The 19,275-nt window shown below is 33.6% G+C and overlaps 1 protein-coding gene across 1 annotated transcript; it reads left to right on the top strand.

Moving 5' to 3' along the window:
* Positions 1 to 14,999: 14,999 nt before the first annotated feature.
* Positions 15,000 to 16,625, top strand: LOC116132274 (protein ALP1-like). The gene is made up of 2 exons (XM_031417929.1): positions 15,000 to 16,427; positions 16,532 to 16,625. Exon 1 carries the CDS (start codon positions 15,082 to 15,084, stop codon positions 16,414 to 16,416), a length of 1,335 nt encoding a protein of 444 aa, XP_031273789.1. The 5' UTR covers positions 15,000 to 15,081; the 3' UTR covers positions 16,417 to 16,427; positions 16,532 to 16,625.
* Positions 16,626 to 19,275: the final 2,650 nt, after the last annotated feature.

The following is a 19,275-nucleotide window of genomic DNA, read 5'->3' as shown; positions in this document are numbered from 1 at the left end:
CAAACACACCCTTTATGGTATTTTAATTTTAATTAATTATTAATATAATTAAAATCAATTAACATATATATAATAATATATATTAACATTTAATTATTAATAATAATCCATTTAAATATATGCGCACATATATTTAAATATAATCTCACTAACTTTAATTTTAATATTAAAATTAAATATAGGCAACAACCTCAGCAAATTTAATTGCATTGTGAGATTACCAAAATACCCTTTCATCCTAAATGACGAAAATATCCCTTTCAAAAAAATGATTCTTAAATTATCTTCTAAGTGGGTGACCTGGAGGCTCCTTATCATATCGGTAGTGAGTAGTATTGCGATTAAGACCAATTAATTGTCTCACTACTCACAGACCAAGATTGGCCCCTTAGCAAGGCATCATGGGCACCGATAGATTCAAATTCAGCGAAACAGCTACCTGTCAATGATATAGTTACCGTGCAATCAAATCCTTTCATCATCCATTATCTCATCAAGACTGAGGTATAGAAATAGTGTCAACCTCAGTTATCCTCGATATCTATGTATTCAGTTACTAGACCAATGACCGGAATAATAAATTGGATTGAGCAACAACTCAATCACACTGTGGCCACAACTTTATCGTCATTGTCATTCACTGAATTGCGCCGTGAGATAACTTCTCCCGTACCCAGGAGTGATGAATCCTTTGTCGATCCACCATAGTCTTGATACACTCCTTAATGCAACCAATCACTATCGTATTGATAGCTCAGAATAGAACTGCGTAAGGCTAGTGTCAAACTACACCAATCGGTACACAAGGCCCTCTGGTGATCTCAAGTCTAAGGATCACATGCATCACCATTCGTTAGAGGATTTATTCCATAAACACTAGGGTTACCATCCATATGGAATCCTCTGGTGGGTCTGTCCAATGAACTTGCCTTTAGTAAGCACCCATGCGTTCCACCAAGTTGTCGGCAAACAACCTTGACAAGTGAGATCAGTCACTGCCTTTCTGACAAAAATTGTGCGCTCTTCTAGATGGTAGAAATAGTATCCTTTGGTGTCCTTAGGATACCCTACAAATATACATTTGCAGGATTTTGGGCCCAGCTTGTTCGAAGTCAATTTCTTGACATAAGCTTCACAACCCCAAATCCTTAGATAAGACAATTGGGCTTTCGCCCATTCCATGATTCAAATAGAGTCTTATCTACAGACTTTGACGGCACATGGTTCAAAACGTGAGTAGCAGTCTCTAGGGCATAACCCCACAATGATGCAAGTAGATCACTAAAACTCATCATAGACCTAACCATGTTAAGTAAGATCTTATTCCTCCTCTCGGACACTCTATTATGCTGGGGTGTATACGGAGAGGTGAATTGAGATACTATCCAAAATTCCTTGTCAGAAAACCTTGAGCTTAAGTATTCATCTCCTCAATCTGACCGAAGAGTCTTAATACTTTTGCTCAACATATTATGTACTTCATTCCTGAATTCTTTAAACTTATCAAAGGCTTCAGCTTTTTGTCTCATAAGGTACACATGACCATATCTATTGAAGTCATCAATAAATGTGATGAAGTAGGAATATCCACCTCTGGCTTCAACTATTAGTGGACCGCATACATCACTATGGATGATGCCTAGAGTTTAGTAGCCCTTTCACTTTGTCCTGTGAAAGGCGACTTGGTCATCTTGCCTAACAGGCATGACTCACATACCTCAAATGACTGAAAGTCAAAAGAGTCCAAAACTCCATCCCTTTGAAGTTTTGCAAAGTGGGTCTTATTAACATGACCTAATCTACAATGCTAGAGGTATGTCTGGTTTTTATTGCTATGTTTAGTTCTCTTGGTTTCAACATTAAGAATAGCTTTATTGTTTAAATCAAGAACATATAACCTGTTATATAACATTGAAATTCTAAATAGAATACCATTCAAACTAAAGGACAATGATCCACTAGAAATCTCAAAATAATACCCTATATTATCCAGAGCAGATACTGAAATAATGTTTCTAGAAATAGAAGGTACGTAATAACAGTTATGTAGTTCTAGCAACAAGCTTGTAGGCAAAGATAAATAGTAAGTCCCTACAGCTAATGCAGCCACATGTGCTCCATTTCCAACTCGTAGGTCCACTTCTCCCTTGGCAAGCACTCTACTCTGCCTTAGTCCCTACACATCAGTACAAATGTCAGTACCACATCTTATGTCAATGACCCAAGATGTTGAAGGAGAGAAGTTAATCTCAATCCTAAACATACCTGAAGTCGAAGCATCTGACTTCTTCTTGTTCACGAGGAAAGCCTTACATTGCTTTCTCCAGTGGCCAGGCTTGCCACAATACAAGTAGACTACCTTCCCACCTTTCCCAATGCCACCCTCAGGCTTGAGAGCATCTTGTCCTTTGGGCTTGGGCTTGGGATTGGCCTTGGCCTTTCCCTTGCCCTTACCCTTACCCTTACCCTTTCCTTTGCTGGCAACTACCAGTAAAACAGGCTTGGACTTCTTCAAGTCCTCCTCTGAAGTCTTCAGCATGTTCAAAACCTTCGACAGGGTTTTCACCATCGCATTCATATTTAAGTTCATTATGTACAATGCATAAGAGTCAAGCAATGATTGTAAAATTAAATCCACTTGTAATTCTGCATCCAATTCAAACCCCAAAGTCATAAGCCTCTCCATGTCTTGGGCTCCCTTAGTCAGGCCACTTCCAAACAATGCTTTTGACACCTTGTACCTCTCATGTCGAGCACTCACTTCGAAAAGCTCCTTAAGGTGTAGAATAATGGCAGCAGCGTCCATATTCTCATGTTGCTTTTGCAGCACTGGTGTCATCGATGCTAACATCAAGCATTGAACGCCATCAACATCATCAAGGAACTTTTGATAAGTATCTTTTATTTCTTGAGTGGCATCAGGATCAGGCTCAGCCATGTATGGCTTATCAAGGATATACAATTTCTTTTCTGACTTGAGTATAATCCTAAGACTATGATACCAATCTAAGAAATTGGATCCATCCAACCTGTTTTCTTTCTCGATTATCAGTCGCAGGTTTATAATGCTCACTTCTAAGTGAATCTACAATTCAAAAAAGTAAAGTCAATATAATGTTAATTATTTCTTAATATGGTCTTTTATTAAAAAAAAAATGTTCCCACTATTTTCCTCAAGCCAATAGCCCTCGCTATTAACTCAGGAAAGCCCATTGGCTTTCCTTGTGGACTGAGATCCCATCTGGCCCATTTCAAACCTTCGTTGTGGCAAACAAGCCAAAATGGATTAATTAGGTAGCCAACAAACGTAATCCACACCAGTTGGTAGCTCCTACCACCAACCTCACATGTGAAGCAAGCCAACAGGCCAATCACACAATCCAACAGCCTAGCCATCGTCTTCAAGTGTGATTCCCAATATTAGTAGAGTGGACACTACATGTCGCCATGTACACACAACATGTGTACTTCTCTACTATGCCTATGACGTGTTTATCAACTTCATTGTGGCAAACAAGCAAAACTATCATTTTAAGTCGACTTATCACCATTAAGGAAAACTCCAATGAATTTTAACCTCCCACTGGTAGAAGTGTACCCTTCGCTATGGCGAACAAGGTTCCAACAAATAGTGATTTGATTAAAACCATGGTTATGGAAGGCATACGTGACTTAATATACTTTCTTTGAAAGTTTTGATTTAATGTCTCACCAGATTATTATCTTTGTTACAATGACATTGTTTGGCATGTTATTTAACATTCAACCTTAGCATGCATTCTAAACAAAAATTAAACGAGCTGGTACATGGCCCAACTAAAACCGATTTCCTCGAGCCTAGAGGAATCGGTAGGTCAACCTAGGGTTTAAAAGTTGCTCTTGGGTCTTCAAGTTATTCCTCTTCATAGCTCCTTCGTTCCTTCTTCATGATCATTACAAAGATTTTTATTACAAAAATCCTATTCTAATTTACATCAATATAATAGAAACCTCGCGTTACATATGAGAGGAGTGAGATGAGAAAAAGAAATACATGGAGATATAAGAGAGAGAGAGGCAGGTCCTATTTCTTTAAAAAATTACAAACAAACCCAATAAACAATAAACAATAGGTCTAAGGCTCATGTACCGGGCACCATGCAATTTATCAAACAAGAACATTGCATACATTAAAAAACAATCAATTTTTGAATAGGGTGTGTTGAAATATCAAGTTACGCTCTCAAATGTGCGAAATGAATATTGGCTTTAAAGGTTCAAAAAACTACAATTTAGCCCCTATCCAAAAAAGGAAAAGCAAAAATGGAACAGTAGGTTTCTTGCCATGGCGAAGAAATTATTCGCCCCAGCGAAGTTCATATACACATGGTCGCTGCGGTGAATTTTTATTTTGCCGCGGCGACCGTGAACTTCCAGAAAACACAAAATGTTCTAGAGAGCTTTGTGCCGTAGCAAAATTTTATCTCGTTGCAGCGTGATATACTTTTTAGCATGACGCCATGGCGAAGATGTATTTCACCGCAACAGACATTGTAAAACTGTGAATCATACAGTGACGCCTTTTTGTAGTTTTTCACGTAATGACACGGATCCAAATAGAATTGAAAAATAAATATGATGTTTTTGATACTTTTAAAAAATGGAGAGCCATGGTTGAAAATGAGACAAACCTAAGGGTAAAGTGCTTGCAATCCAATAATAGGGGAAAGTAAATTGATCAAGGGTTCATGGAATATTATGCCAAGAATGGGATCAAGATGGAGAAGACTATTCCTGCAACTGCTCAACAAAATGGTGTCACTAAAAGGATTAATAAAACCCTAAATGAGCATGCAAGAAGCATGGGATTGCATGTTGGACTACCACAGACATTTTGGGCTGACGCAATCAATACTGCAACCTACTTGCTCAACAGAGAACCCATTGCAAGATCCCAGAAGAAGTTTGGAGTGGTAAAGAGGCAAATTATTCTTTCTTAAGAGTGTTTGGTTGTTTGGCATATGTTTACATTGACCCTACTCTTAGAAGTAAACTTGATGCTAAATCTAACAAATGTTTTTTCATTGGTTATGGTGATGTTGAGTTTGGTTATCGTTTCTCATATGACCAAAATCGCAAGATTATAAGGAGCAGAGACATCATATTCAATGAAGAAGTGATGTACAAGGATACACTCAACATAAAGTTAGAAAGTCCAAACACTAAAGTGAAGAAACAAGAGGTAGTTCCTTTGAAAGACTTCCCAAGGAATGGCATGCAAGACAATGACCAGGAAGACCAAGATAATATAGCTTAAGAAGTTGAACCACAAACGCCCGTGTTAAAAACTTCAAAGATCTTCCAAGACTATAAGACCACCACAGAGGTACTCCCCTTCGTTGAATTATATTTTACTAACTGATGGTGGTGAACTAAAGTGTTATGAGGAAGCAATGCAAGTTGATGACTCAATCAAGTGGGAGCTAGCTATGAAGGGTGAGATGGACTCATTATTAACAAATCAAGCCTGGCAGTTCACAAAGGTTCCACAAGAAAAGAAGGCATTGCAAAACAAATGGGTTTATCGTGTGAAAGATGAATATGATGGTGGCAAACAATATAAAGCAAGACTGGTCATGAAAGGATTTCAACAGAAAGAAGGCATTGACTACACTAAAATTTTCTTTCCAATTGTCCAGTTGACTATAATAAAAACAGTACTTGGGTTAGTGGCAAATGAAGACCTTCATCTTAAGAAGTTGGATGTTAAGACGGTGTTTTTTGCATGGAGAACTAGACGAAGAAATTTATATGCAGCAGCCACAAGGTTTTAAAGTACAAGGAAATGAAAGAATGGTGTGCAAACTTCAAAAGAGCCTATATGGGCTAAAACAGACGCCTAGACAGTGGTACAAGAAGTTTGATGGGTTTATGTGTAGTAATGGTTTCCTTGGATGCCAAGCAGACCATTGCTATTATTTCAAGAAACTTGGTAATTCCTATATCATCCTATTACTATATGTAGATGACATGTTAATTGCAGGGTCTTGTAAACAGGAAATAGACAAGCTAAAAAGACAATTGTTAAAGGAGTTTGCTATGAAGGATTTGAGAGCTACAAAACAAGTCCTTGTTATGAGGATTACTAGAGATAGAGCCAAAGGTTTCTTGAAGCTGTCACAAGAAGAGTATGTGAAGAAAGTACTCAATAGGTTCAACATGGATGGAGCAAAGCTAGTAAGTACTCCTTTGGCTAGTCACATTAAACTATCCAAAGATCAGTCACCAACAACAGAGCATGAGCAAGTTGATTGGTAGTCTTATGTATGCCATGGTGTGTACAAGGCCAAACATAGCACTTGCAGTGGGAGTTGTGAGTGGGTACGTGAGCAATCCAAGAAAGCAACATTGGGAAGTAGTAAAGTGGATTCTCAGATATTTGAAAGGTACTACAGATTCAGCATTATGCTTTAGGAAGTCGGACTTAGAGCTACAAGGTTATATTAATGTTGACATGGCTGGTGACATTAATAACCACAAGAGTACCATAGGTTATGTCTTTACATTAGGTGGTAGAGTGATCAGTTGGATTTCAAAGTTACAGAAGATTGTTGCTCTTTCTACTACAGAGGTAGAGTATGTTGCTATGATAGAAGCTAGTAAGAAGCTAATATGGTTACAACAGTTCCTAGAAGAATTCATCAGAATTATGAGAAAAGCACTTTGTATCATGATAGTCAAAGTGCAATTCACTTCGCAAAGAACCCAGTCTACCATGCTAGGACAAAACATAGAGAAGTTCAATACCATTTTATACGCTTAGTTTTGGAAGAAGGACTTATAGCTCTTGAGAAGATTGAAGGGAGTAAAAATCCAACTGATCTATTTACAAAGGTGGTTACCATTGAGAAAATAAAGTTGCGTACAACTTCAGTTGGACTTCTCGCTTGAAAAAAGAGAAGTTGATGCCGTTGCTGATGGAAGTGAAGAATTGAAGACATGTGTTGAATTAGTCTCCAAGTAGGAGATTGTTGAGACTATGGAGCCAAATTCAATCCAAATTAGAGTTGGATTAGGACATGGGTATTCCTAATTTGCGTTTAAGTAGAATTGTTTTCTTTTAGGAATACAATTAGGAATAGGATTATAATTGTATTAGGAATTAAAATATAATTCCTATTAGGATATGGGTTTGAGTCCTATTAGGAATAGTGTCCCATGTGTTACCTATAAAAAGGGGTTAAGTCCTAGAGTTAGATATCACAAATCGAATAGAAGGCAAAACCACAATTAAAGAGTGAGAGCCACCAAATAGGGTTTAATGAGTGAGCCAATTTGTAAGGCTTGAGAGATTCTTTTAATTTTTCTTCTTCTTCATAATGAAATTCCGCAATAGCAAAGTGGACGTAGCTCTTATACAGAGAGTGAACCACTATAAATCTTGTGTTGTGTGTGTGGTTATTTTGTGTCCTTTGTTCGCACTATTTTTTGCTTTCAGGGATTTAGAATTTGCTAGTATTCAATTAAATCCCCCCCAACACAAGCAAAAATCCAAGCTACCAGCAATCACGCCGCAAGGACTTTCAATTTTAAAAACGTTTGCAAACGCAAAAAATGTACATGCTTTATTACTGCTGGGAACACATTTAGTCTTCATCGAACATGACGTAACACAGTTTTGCTGTTTACCAATGCTGAATGTAGCTTGTAGAACAAATACAATGCAAGCATTATATCACTTCGCAATTGCTCTGCTAACCATATATGAACGGAAGCCATACTATTTTGTCAGGATGAGAAATTGCAAAGAAACCTTCAAATCCCTGACTCCAATAGCAGCGATTCTCATCAAAAGAAAGATATATGGGATTTGTGACAAACAAGATGAAATTGTTATGCACTGGGACAAAATAACAACACCAGAAAATATCACCTGCCAAAATTGTTGTGTAGATTACCAAATACTATGTGTAAAATACAATTTGTAATAGAAATATAAGGACATCAAATTACAATCTTCATAATATTTTACTGAATTTTAATATACCAGTGGTTATTCAGAATTAATCCTACTAATGATACGTGCAGTCCAAATTATATTGTTGAACAAAAAATCTCAAATCGCATAATCCTATATCCTAACCATAATAACAAAGTATGTTATTAACATAACATGCAGACGATTTTTCAACACATGATACCATGTTATAAGCCATGATTTTTTATTTTTAGATTTTACTACACATCATCGATAATGATTTGTAATATATACATAAAAAGGATTTGCTATGACAGCTAGCTTAATATAATTCGTGTTTCATATTTTTTTGGTATTAATAACATATATTAATAACCTTAATCATTGAAGCTTGATCAATCATGTATGTCTAGATGTCCCTATTAATTTAAAAGGCAAACTTCAAATTCACATGAAATATTTTCATTTAGATAAACCAAAATCTACATAAACCTAAAAACGGTTTGAAAAAAAACTAATGATTCACATTCCCTTTCTATAATATTTTTATAACTAATAAATACATGTTGCAGTTAATGTGCATGTTATACGAATAGTTTTTTCACCTTCTTGAACAAATTTACTTATTTATTAAACTTGATTGTTCGTATACCAGCTGTTAACTTTTCATTGTGGTAAACTTCATTCTTCAACCTACCGGTAAACAATTCAGTAATCTAAAAATTTGTGCAATATATTTAATTCATTCACATACACATAAAAACTAACAGTTGATATTCAAATTCAGAATGTATAATGTTTATTAACACATTCATATCAATGTGTTTCATAAAAATATATCAATATTTACATTTAATATACAATTATCACAGTTACGTTATATGAACGGTTTATTAATCTGATTTGATAATTGTGCATGTCGAACCATTGAATTCGTTTCCTTTCATATTGTTCGAACAATTTTTTTGATATATTGCCATAACTATTTTTACCAAACCTTTTAATAATAATAATTAAACTACCAAATAAATACTTATTACCATTTCATTGCACACTATCCAATAGTTTTTTTATCTTCTTCAATCCCTGTGATTATTTTTTAAAATGTCTTTTCGTTTTCTGTTCATTCAATTTGTATTGCCATTAAAACCGACTCTTGATATTTGTCTATTTATAAGGTTAAGAAAATTTGTATTCTTAACGGATTTACAAAGTATTGAATTTTTATTGATGCCTTTTGCTTTTGCTGTTTATTTCACAATGCTAGACGAAACATCATATCGGAAGAACTTTGAAAGCGGTACCACACATTTTACTCATTTTGTTATATTTTTTTATATACATAAACTCTATAATTGTTTGGTTTCCATAAACTAACATTTTTTTTTTTTTCATTTTTTCAACAGTTGAATTAGCAATACTTAACAGACAGTGCGAATTGAGACATATTATAGAAATGTTGGCTGTAATACTTTCTTTCTAGCTAGTATACTCGTAAAATAATCAATAAAACTCATTAAAAATATATATAAGACAATACACATATAAACGAGTAATAAAGTATGGGCTCATATTTAATATTTCTTTATATACAAATATTTACAAAATATACTCAAAATAACAACTTGACAGTGTAGCCCATCCCTTCCACCACATGAAGTTCCGAGTGACCGCAACTCACCTATTACCTGCAAAAACATTGAAAACAACGGAGTAAGCACTAATTGCTCAGTAAGTAAACCCGCTATGCTACTCTTCTCTCTCCATTGCTTAAATCCTGAATTTTCTTTCCTTACAACTCATTTCCCAAGTATTCTCTATTATTTCTCTGTTCTTCTCTCTGTTCTTTCTCTGTTCTTTCTCTGTTCTGCTCACTGTTTTTCTCTCAATTTTCTAATTTTTCACTACTCACAATAATGAGCATGGTATTATGCATATTCATGATGCAAATGCATAAATGTATAGATTATGCATTTTCTTTCTATTTTTCTCATTCTGTTTTCTGTTTCTTATTCTTTATTTCACTCTTTCTTTTCTAGTCTTTCCTTCTATTCTTTCTTTTCTTTCTTTCTTTTCTTGCCGATTGGACTCGGTTGAGGCATGGATTTTGGAGCCTTGGCCGTGTGAGTGAATTCTCTAATTCTGGTTACAATCCTCATCCACATGCACTTCTAATAGACTGTACAATTCTTCTTTCTAAATTCTGAGGCCGCTCACTAAAGGCAGCGTGCATGTGGGACTCTGTCACTCACGGGCTCCCAATCGCAACAACCTTCTCTTCTTTTTATCTTTTTACACTTCTTTAACTAAAATTTCAGATTTGAATATCTTTAATATTCCCATTTCTTTCTATTTTCTCTTTAACATATTTTAGTGCTTTTTCATGCTCTTATGAAGATGTATGCACGTAGATGGTTTCATGCTTATAATTCTTTCTAAATGCAAATGTTTAAATGCAAGGATGCCAAGTAGCATAAAAATAAGTTTCTCTACCATCTACAAACTCATGTCAATTCATAAATGAATAAAACTCATGCATACACTTCTCTTTGACATTTCATCAAACATATTGCATGCAAAATCAAACTCTAATTTTACTACAATTCTATCTCTTTCTCAAGCTACCAATATTTGGAGTAAAACTCCCTTAAACAATTACTAAACTTGTTTGAAACAATACACTCCCAAAAATTCTACTCAACTCTTTCTAACTTCAACCAAACTTCAATTAATCATCATACAATCAAAACCACTTCTCATGGCTAAATTCTATTCATCAATAATCATCAAACTCATCAATAACTCGTCAATTTCATCAACAATTCTCAAATCATAAGCATATACATGTATGTAAAATCTCTACACACTTGATTTCTCAAATCATAACTTGGGTGGGATTTACTTACCTTTGATATGAGCAATCCAACCCCTTTAAGAATCTTCTTTGATCAAACTCTCTTCCTCTTAAATCCTATAAGCTCAAACCATCAAAATTCAACACTTTAAAAATTAAAAATCACTTCATAGTGCAAGGATCTTACCTAAAGTTGCTTAGGATTAAAAATCCACTCAAAAATACCCAAAATCTATGAATTTCTTTTGAAAAACAAGTGAAGAAATTGAGAGGATTTGGAGGAGAACTGGCGTGAAAATGAGTTGAAGAGTGGCTAGGGTTTTACTTTTCAATCCTTGATATAACATAAATTTAAATATAATTTCCCATTTTGCCCTTGCGCGTTCTTTAAAATTCCATCTATGTCCCTTAGTCAATTACCATAATGCCCTCATTTTTATTGCATTCTCCATGAAATTATCTCTCTTTTCACTCCCCACTTTTTCAACTAATTTTGAGTGAAAAGACCATTTTATCCTTGATGCAAGTTTAAGGCATTTTCTTCATATTTTCTCAAAATAACTTTAGCAAAAATCAACTAAAGATATAAGAGCATAAATTAAATTACGTATCTCCATATGGACGTTACATTGGCACCAATGTAAGGAATATAAATACCAAAAGACAAAAAGCAAAACATCTCATTGATAGGTTGGTGGATATAACGCATTCAACAATCTTTGGTGGGATTTCGAATATGTATGATGATATGGAGTTACAGATTGCTACAACAACGAAATGGAACTGGCAAATCATCACGTAAGAAATGAAGAATGCCAATGTACACATTTTTATAATTAATATAATAAATAATAACAATTATTGAATTCCAAGTACAATAGCAACAATTACTTTTTCTCATTAACTTACAATATTCGATTTTCCAACATCATCTTGTTTTTATCTTTTTTGTTAACAACCATATCCCGAACAATAATATGTTTAAATATGTCAAATAATAATTTTGCAACAAGTTAATAAGTATTAATACGAAAAAATAGCAAGAAAAATAATAATCAATACATTAACCTAAAAAATAAAAATATGTACTTGCTTAATCTTAATCATTTTATAACCTAAATAATTACGATGACAAGTAACCCACTATAATTAATTTTAAGCATGATAAATTATATTTTACAATAAATAGAAAAATTCACGATTATACAAATGTAAAGATCATATTCAACACTGCACCTTATAAAAACAACCAGTATCACAAAAACTAATTACATATAACTTATAATCTAACTCCTTTGCCGATAGTTGAATTTTTGGGTTTGCACCACACTTTTGCCCCGATTTTGATTGACGAGGTATATCTACTGCTTTTCAGCCGATTTTGAAACATTTGAAGTCAAAACATATCCTTCCATTTCTTATAGATCCAGAATATGATTCAACATGTTTCTCACACTACAATAAAATCAAATATTTGTAAGTTACTTATCAAAAAATATAAAACTTTTATTAGAATAATAGTTCTATAATATAAACATATATGTTATGCAAAAGAACATATATTCAAAACACCTTCCAAACAACACTAATTAAAAACATGAATCCCAATAAAACAATTCAATAAACCAGACAAATATAAAGCAATAACAAACATACCACAACAAGTTTCCAAGCAATTTTCTAGCTTTAAAGCAAACTTCTTGGTTCTCCTGAATTAAAATTTCAATCTGTTTAACAAACAACGCAAAAATAAATAAATAAAACAATTAAATCAATACAATAATTAAAATCAATATAAAAAACAATACTTTACAACTATGCTAATAATACCTCTTCTGCGAACTAAAATATAAACTTTTGTATTTGAATTGACAGGTACAAGAATAATCACGAGAAGTAAGCTTGCTTTGTTTCTTTCTATTAGTTCAATCAAGTAATCAATTTTCTATTCCAGAGTTTCTTTTTCCTATTGGACTGAGAACTCTTCGTAATCAAATATCCAGGTCGTTGATCTTCTTCTTCACTTTCACTATAAACAACAGAATCAATCAAACGCTGAATACTTCATTTTCTTTTCAAGATTTGTTTCTTGAAGACGAACAGAGCGTCTAACATTAACATTAACAGGGCGCTTTCCTTTCTTCAACACTTGATTTGAGGTTGACAGCTATCAACAACACCAGAACAAAAAACAAAAGCCAATATAAATCAATCTTGCAAAACTATAAAGCCAAACACAATATATCATCACTCTCATTATCTGATGCATATTAAACAAGCTTCACAGTATAATAGTACAGTAGTTTAATGACTCAAACAATAAAAAAAACCAAATAAAGCTCACTTTCTTCAACCCTTATTTCAAGTCTCCATGCTACAATCAAATTTCAAAAATCAATCTTGCAAAACTATAAAAACCCAAACACATACTTAATCTTCATTGTCATTATCTGATTTATCAAACAAAGCTACACAATATAATATAAACCACAGCTAACAAATCAACAATTAAAAAAAAAAAAAAAAAAAAAAAAAAGACTTGCAAACAAAAAAAGAAAAAGGGACGAAATAAATATTATTACATTCTTACAAATATTGTTTAGATACTGTAGAAACTTAAAAAAAAAAAAAAAAAAAAAAAAAAGCAGTAGTCGAAGAAACCGAAGAGAAAACAAAAAAAGATTCAAAAGGGCAAGGTAGAGATGATGATAAAGTTAATCCAAAAGTGTCCAATTCAAAAACACTATATTAATATTAACATTTTGAATTAAATATATTTGACAATATATTCCACTATAATTATTTTAGTAATTGGATTAAGTATATTAATGTGTAATGAAAAAAAAAAATACTATATAATTTTTATCCAGTATCAAAAAATACATGCAATAAAATACTGTTTTTTCACATAAAATTAATACAATTAAATAAAATAATATTCTTAATAAAATATTAAATTCTTTTATCCACATATTCAAAAAATACCTGCAATAAAATATTGTTTTTTCACATAAAATTAATATGCAATTAAAATAAAATATTATCATTAATAGAATATTAAATTCTTTTATCCACTGTATCAAAAATCCTGTAATAAATATTGTTTTTTTCACATAAAATTAATATGCAATTAATATAAAATATTAATCATTAATGGAACATTAAATAATGTCAAAATGAAATTCATAACTAAATAAACAAAATCCAAAAGATAAATATTATGTCCAAATCTAATTTCAAAATTAACCCGTGCTATGCGCGGGCCTTAAACAAGTTGGATTTAATTATGGATTAATTTTTCCCAAATAAACCTGGGTTTTACTTAGCCAACTATGAGGTTATTTATGATTTGGGGATTAGTGATTGAGTAGTCAAGAGAAGAAAGTGTAACAACAACAACCATTTTTGAAATTTTGTATGTCTTGTTTGACATTAATATCATATAATAATTCAAATGTTACATTTCTTGTCAAACAACAATTCATAATTTAACGTTAAAATGTTAACATAAGTTACAAGTTATAATGAATTCTTGATCCAAACTTCAAACCTTTAATGAATATGGACGTGTTAAGTTCTTACAAAAGCAGGTACATAGTTGGATATATAAAGATTTGAGAAACTGATTCATGGATTGTTCTATTGCAAATAATGAATTTTTTAAAGACAGTTCTAACTTTTGAGAGGTTTTGATAAGTAATAATTGAGAAAGATAATAGTAGTGGTATAAGGTTGTAACGATGTTGATATCAACCGACGATTGGTCGAAATATATATTTTGAATAATAAATTGGTATTCTAAAACTTTTTTGATTAAAAATAGTAACTAAGATGAACCTTGGGTGAGAAAAAGTCGCTTACTCCTTTTTTATCTATGTAGTGGAGATTCGATATTTGAATATATTGTATTTATATACATTCAATCTACATCGTTTATCAAAAATAGAAATGGTATATTGATGTTTATATCAACACGGTAGATGGAATGGTACTCAATTCCTCGGCCCACTCTTACCTTTCACATAAATTCGACCAAAAGCTGTACAGAATCTGTATCCAAATATAGACCAAATCAAAATCTCCCAAAAAAAAAAAAAAAAAATTGAAAAAAAGCTAAGTGGTTGAGTCACGTGCTACAAAAGAAACTTCCATAAATTTGTACAACAGAATCTCATTGCCAGGTGCCTCTGTCTCTTTTGTCTTTCCAGGTTCACCAACACTCTGACACATCTCAATTCCCAAGAACACCTCAATCCAATCATATTCCTCTATGAATTCCCAGAAATTGTCTGCTCTACTTTCTTCTTTAACCTCTCAACTCTTTCTTCTTATTCTCCTTCTCTTCCCTGACTCTAATTCTTCCGAAAAATACAACCTTTTTCCTTTGATTTCCCACTTTCTTTCTTCCCAGCAGGTCGCTACTTCTGTTTCTTTCCTTTCGATTTCCAGAAAAAGGAAGAGAACCCTTTTCTCAGAACAAGATTCTGAGCCTGCCCATGAAGATAGATTCTCCAAACTCGAAGATGGAATTCTTCAACTGAGTTTGACTCAATCCCCTGATTCGTTCAAAAACTCCTTCAAAATGAAATATTCTACCTTCAGATGGCTCTCTGGATTGCTTGAGCCGTTATTGGATTGCCGTGACCCGGTGGGTTCACCTTTGAATCTATCCCCTGATGTCCGGCTCGGTATTGGTCTATTTAGGTTAGTTACTGGGTCAGATTATGCTGAACTCGCTAATCGATTCGGGGTTGCTGAGTCGGTGACTCGGTTTTGTGTTAGACAGTTGTGTCGTGTTCTTTGCACTAATTTTCGATTCTGGGTTGCTTTTCCTAGCGGAGAAGAGGTCAATTCGATATCGGAATCTTTTGAGGAACTCACAGGGTTGCCTAATTGCTGTGGTGTTATTGATTGTACAAGGTTCAAAATTGTTAAAAATAATGGATCAAAACCTTGTAAAGATGATAAATTAAGTGAAGAAAGTGTTGCAGTACAGCTTGTTGTTGATTCGTCTTCAAGAATCTTGAGCATTGTTGCCGGTATTCGTGGTGATAAAGGTGATTCAAGAGTGCTAAAGTCTTCAACTTTATATAAAGATATTGAAGAAAAAAAGTTATTGAATTCAAGTCCAGTCTTTGTTAATGGGGTGGCTGTAGATCAGTATTTAATTGGTGATGGAGGCTACCCTTTGCTTCCATGGTTAATGGTACCATTTGTGGACACTAAACCAGGATCAATCGAAGAGAATTTCAACTTAGCACATGCTATGATGCGTATTCCGGCATTGAAAACTATTGCCAGTTTAAAGAATTGGGGGGTTTTGAGGAGGCCAATACAAGAGGAGTTTAAGACTGCAGTTGCTTTTATTGGTGCTTGTTCCATTCTACACAATGTTCTGCTTATGAGAGATGATGATTCTGGGTTGTGTGAAGAGTTGAGAGATTACTCATTGCATGATCAGAGCTCTCAGTATTATAGTGATAATAGTTTGGAGGAGAATTTGATCGAGAAAAGTGCTTCGGTTATACGAACAGCACTGGCTACAAAAGCAAGAAGTTGTCCAGATTCAAGTTTTGGTAGGGATCCCTGCAGTTCAGTGCAATGAATGCAATCCAAGTAAGAGATTGCAATTTTTTCAGATAGCTGATCGAAGAATTCTTTTAAAAATAATTGTGAAGTTAATTTAAACTAATCATTTTTTTTTTTTTTTTGCTCTTTAGTGACACTTATGGCACAAGATGTTCATGGTATTGTTTATACTTCAATTATTTTTTTTAAGATGTATGAAAGTTCTCAATTTGCCAAAAATAAGGTTTTTTTTTTTTTTGGTGGGGTGTGCGTGTGTGTCTAGAATGCAGATATTNCCAAACTTGATCACCGTCTTGCTTCCAAAGTCCCTGGATCCCAGGTAATTTCTTCTTTCTCTCTGTCTCTTTTTTTTCGTGAATTTTTTGTTTGTTTTGATCTTCTCTTGCTGCAGACTATATATATCAAGACCTTTGGATGCTCACATAACCAGGTACTCCTTTGTTTCATTACATTTTTGTAATACGGGAGAATAATTCAAGTTGGGAAAGCATGAGATTTCTAATTGTGTTGGTAAAAGTTGTTTCTTGAACTGTATGTATGTTACATGCAGTGATAGAGAAGTGCTAAAGATTTGGGGAGAATCTAAATATGGGTTGAAATTACAGGATTCTAATTGTTTTTTTACTTGTTAGATGCATGTGTTTCTGTTTTTTACACACTGTGTATGAATCCCAGTGAATTAAGTCTTGTTGATAAGGTTGTTGCCCTTTAGAAAAGTGGTTTTAGCAAAAAATAGCCATTTAGAGGTCTTGGTTGAAACAGTGTCACTTTTGGTAGCGTCTTGCAAAGATATATTATGTTTGATCGGAGTAATGATAATGCCTCTTTTCAACACTTTTTATGGGGTTTCTTCATGAAAATCCATTTCACAAGTGAGCTCCTTCTCACTCTGTTTAGCATGAGAGAGGTGACGTTGACCACCATCTCGTTTACATAATGGAGCTAAATAACATTCAAAATGGTGCTTGACAACATTGTCTTGTGCACGGAATAAGACAGTGCTTGACATCACTGTCTCGTGTGCTAATAGCAGCGCTATTGTTTAATGAAAGACTCCCCTGAAATGGTTGAAGAGAGGTACATTTTTTTTTTTTTTTTTTTTACTTATAAGCACTCTGCCTAGAAGCTAGTTTGATCAAGTATATTACCACATTATTCTGGTTTAATTTTAAAATTTTATAGTATATCCTTGTTTAATGTAGTATCTTTTTTAGTCATTTTATAATAAAATGTACTTATAAGCCACACTTTACCAAACACGTCAACTACTTATGAGTCACTTATAAGTATTTTAACCAAACACGTAATTGCTTAAAATTTCAAATGCTTATAAGCTAAAATTAACTTATAATCACTTGTTGTTTATAAGCGAATTTTCATAAACTCAGACAAACACCTTCTTAGTAGTATCTCATGATTTGTTGTTAACTAATGAATCTGTTAGGATCCCACATTGGAATGAAAAAGGGTGGGCATGTAGGTTATAAAGGGCTTGGACACCTTTTCTTCGGTTTTTTAAGGAGAGTTATACCCAAGCCCACAAAAAGTCCACTGCCCAGCCCAATTGTTTGAAAATGAAAAACAAATATCAAAAGTGTATACAGTATACTATGATCTATTATTTATAAAGGTACCTAGAAAAAAGAAAAAAAAAAACACATCCACCATTCATAGAAAATCTTGAGCCGTTGGGTAATGGTATTCATTGTCCTCCTGGGAAGATCTTTTGTTTTTGGATGATTAGAACTTACACACTATCTTGCACCGATTTTCACTAGTCTTTTTAATAGGATGAAAAATAATTAATATAACACTTGTTACATTGTTCTTTACCGTTTTAATCAAATTACAAGTGATATTATGCCCTTCAGTCTCAAAAAAATCTTGATATATTAGTGCTGGTAGTGTCAAACGTAAACAGAAATATTAGTTGGACTTGGACAAGCAGCACGGAGATATCAGGAGGAAAACTTCTGTGAATGATTTTGCCCATGTCAGAGAACCTTGTTTAATGTTTAGAAGATGACTTCAAAGGGAAAAAGCTATGATGATCAGGAAAAGGTGGTGTTGGTCACTACTATGGCCCTGTTTGCCAACATTTCAGATAGTTGGTGGATCGGGTCCTCGCATCATATTTTCTTCCGAAAGGAAGAATTTGGTGCAAATATGATTGAAGAACTAGGTTCTTCTGCAGAATGCAGCAGGAGAGTGTAGGACCCTTTTGTGTCACTTGATCCACATAAAATGAGGAAGAAGTTGCTGACTTTTTATTTGATGAAAATAAACTAAACAGAGTTACGTTTTATGTTTGCTTAAATACGCTAAATTCCCTTATAACAGATTAAGGAATTTACGAGTTTCACAAAGAATTATGGGATAAAAGCATGAAAGGAGCTCAAGAATGCTTCTTTGAATGTAGCATATGACCTTGTTGTTGTGAGTTCATTCTCTTGTTTTACCTACCAAACGAAAAGGACATCTGAATATTACAGCGTGATATTGTGCCACTCTACAAATCAAGAGACGTCTTTTATGGTCTAAAATATGAATTCTTTTGGAGGATAATTGACTGAATATTTGAGATGGATAAGTTAACTGTTGCCAGCTTAGTGAAGACTGGGCACAGATTGCTGTTGGCGAAAATGTCCTGTTGGCCTATCATTGACAGAAATGGATCTTCATATATTTGACCAAGTAGGACTAATACCATATGGTTAGGATAAGCAATTTCAAGCTGAGATGAAGTGTGTTATTTGTATGCGTGTATGTTTCTCTCTTTTTATGGTAAATATTTATGGGAATAATATGAGCTTTCTACCCAGTGCCTCTTTCTTGAGCTAAAAGCATCACTCAATTTCAGATTGGCTGTTTCTTA

The sequence above is a fragment of the Pistacia vera genome, unplaced genomic scaffold, assembly GCF_008641045.1.
Source record: "Pistacia vera cultivar Batoury unplaced genomic scaffold, PisVer_v2 Contig25, whole genome shotgun sequence".
Lineage (NCBI taxonomy): Eukaryota > Viridiplantae > Streptophyta > Magnoliopsida > Sapindales > Anacardiaceae > Pistacia > Pistacia vera.
This window is presented reverse-complemented; position numbering and strand designations above follow the sequence as displayed.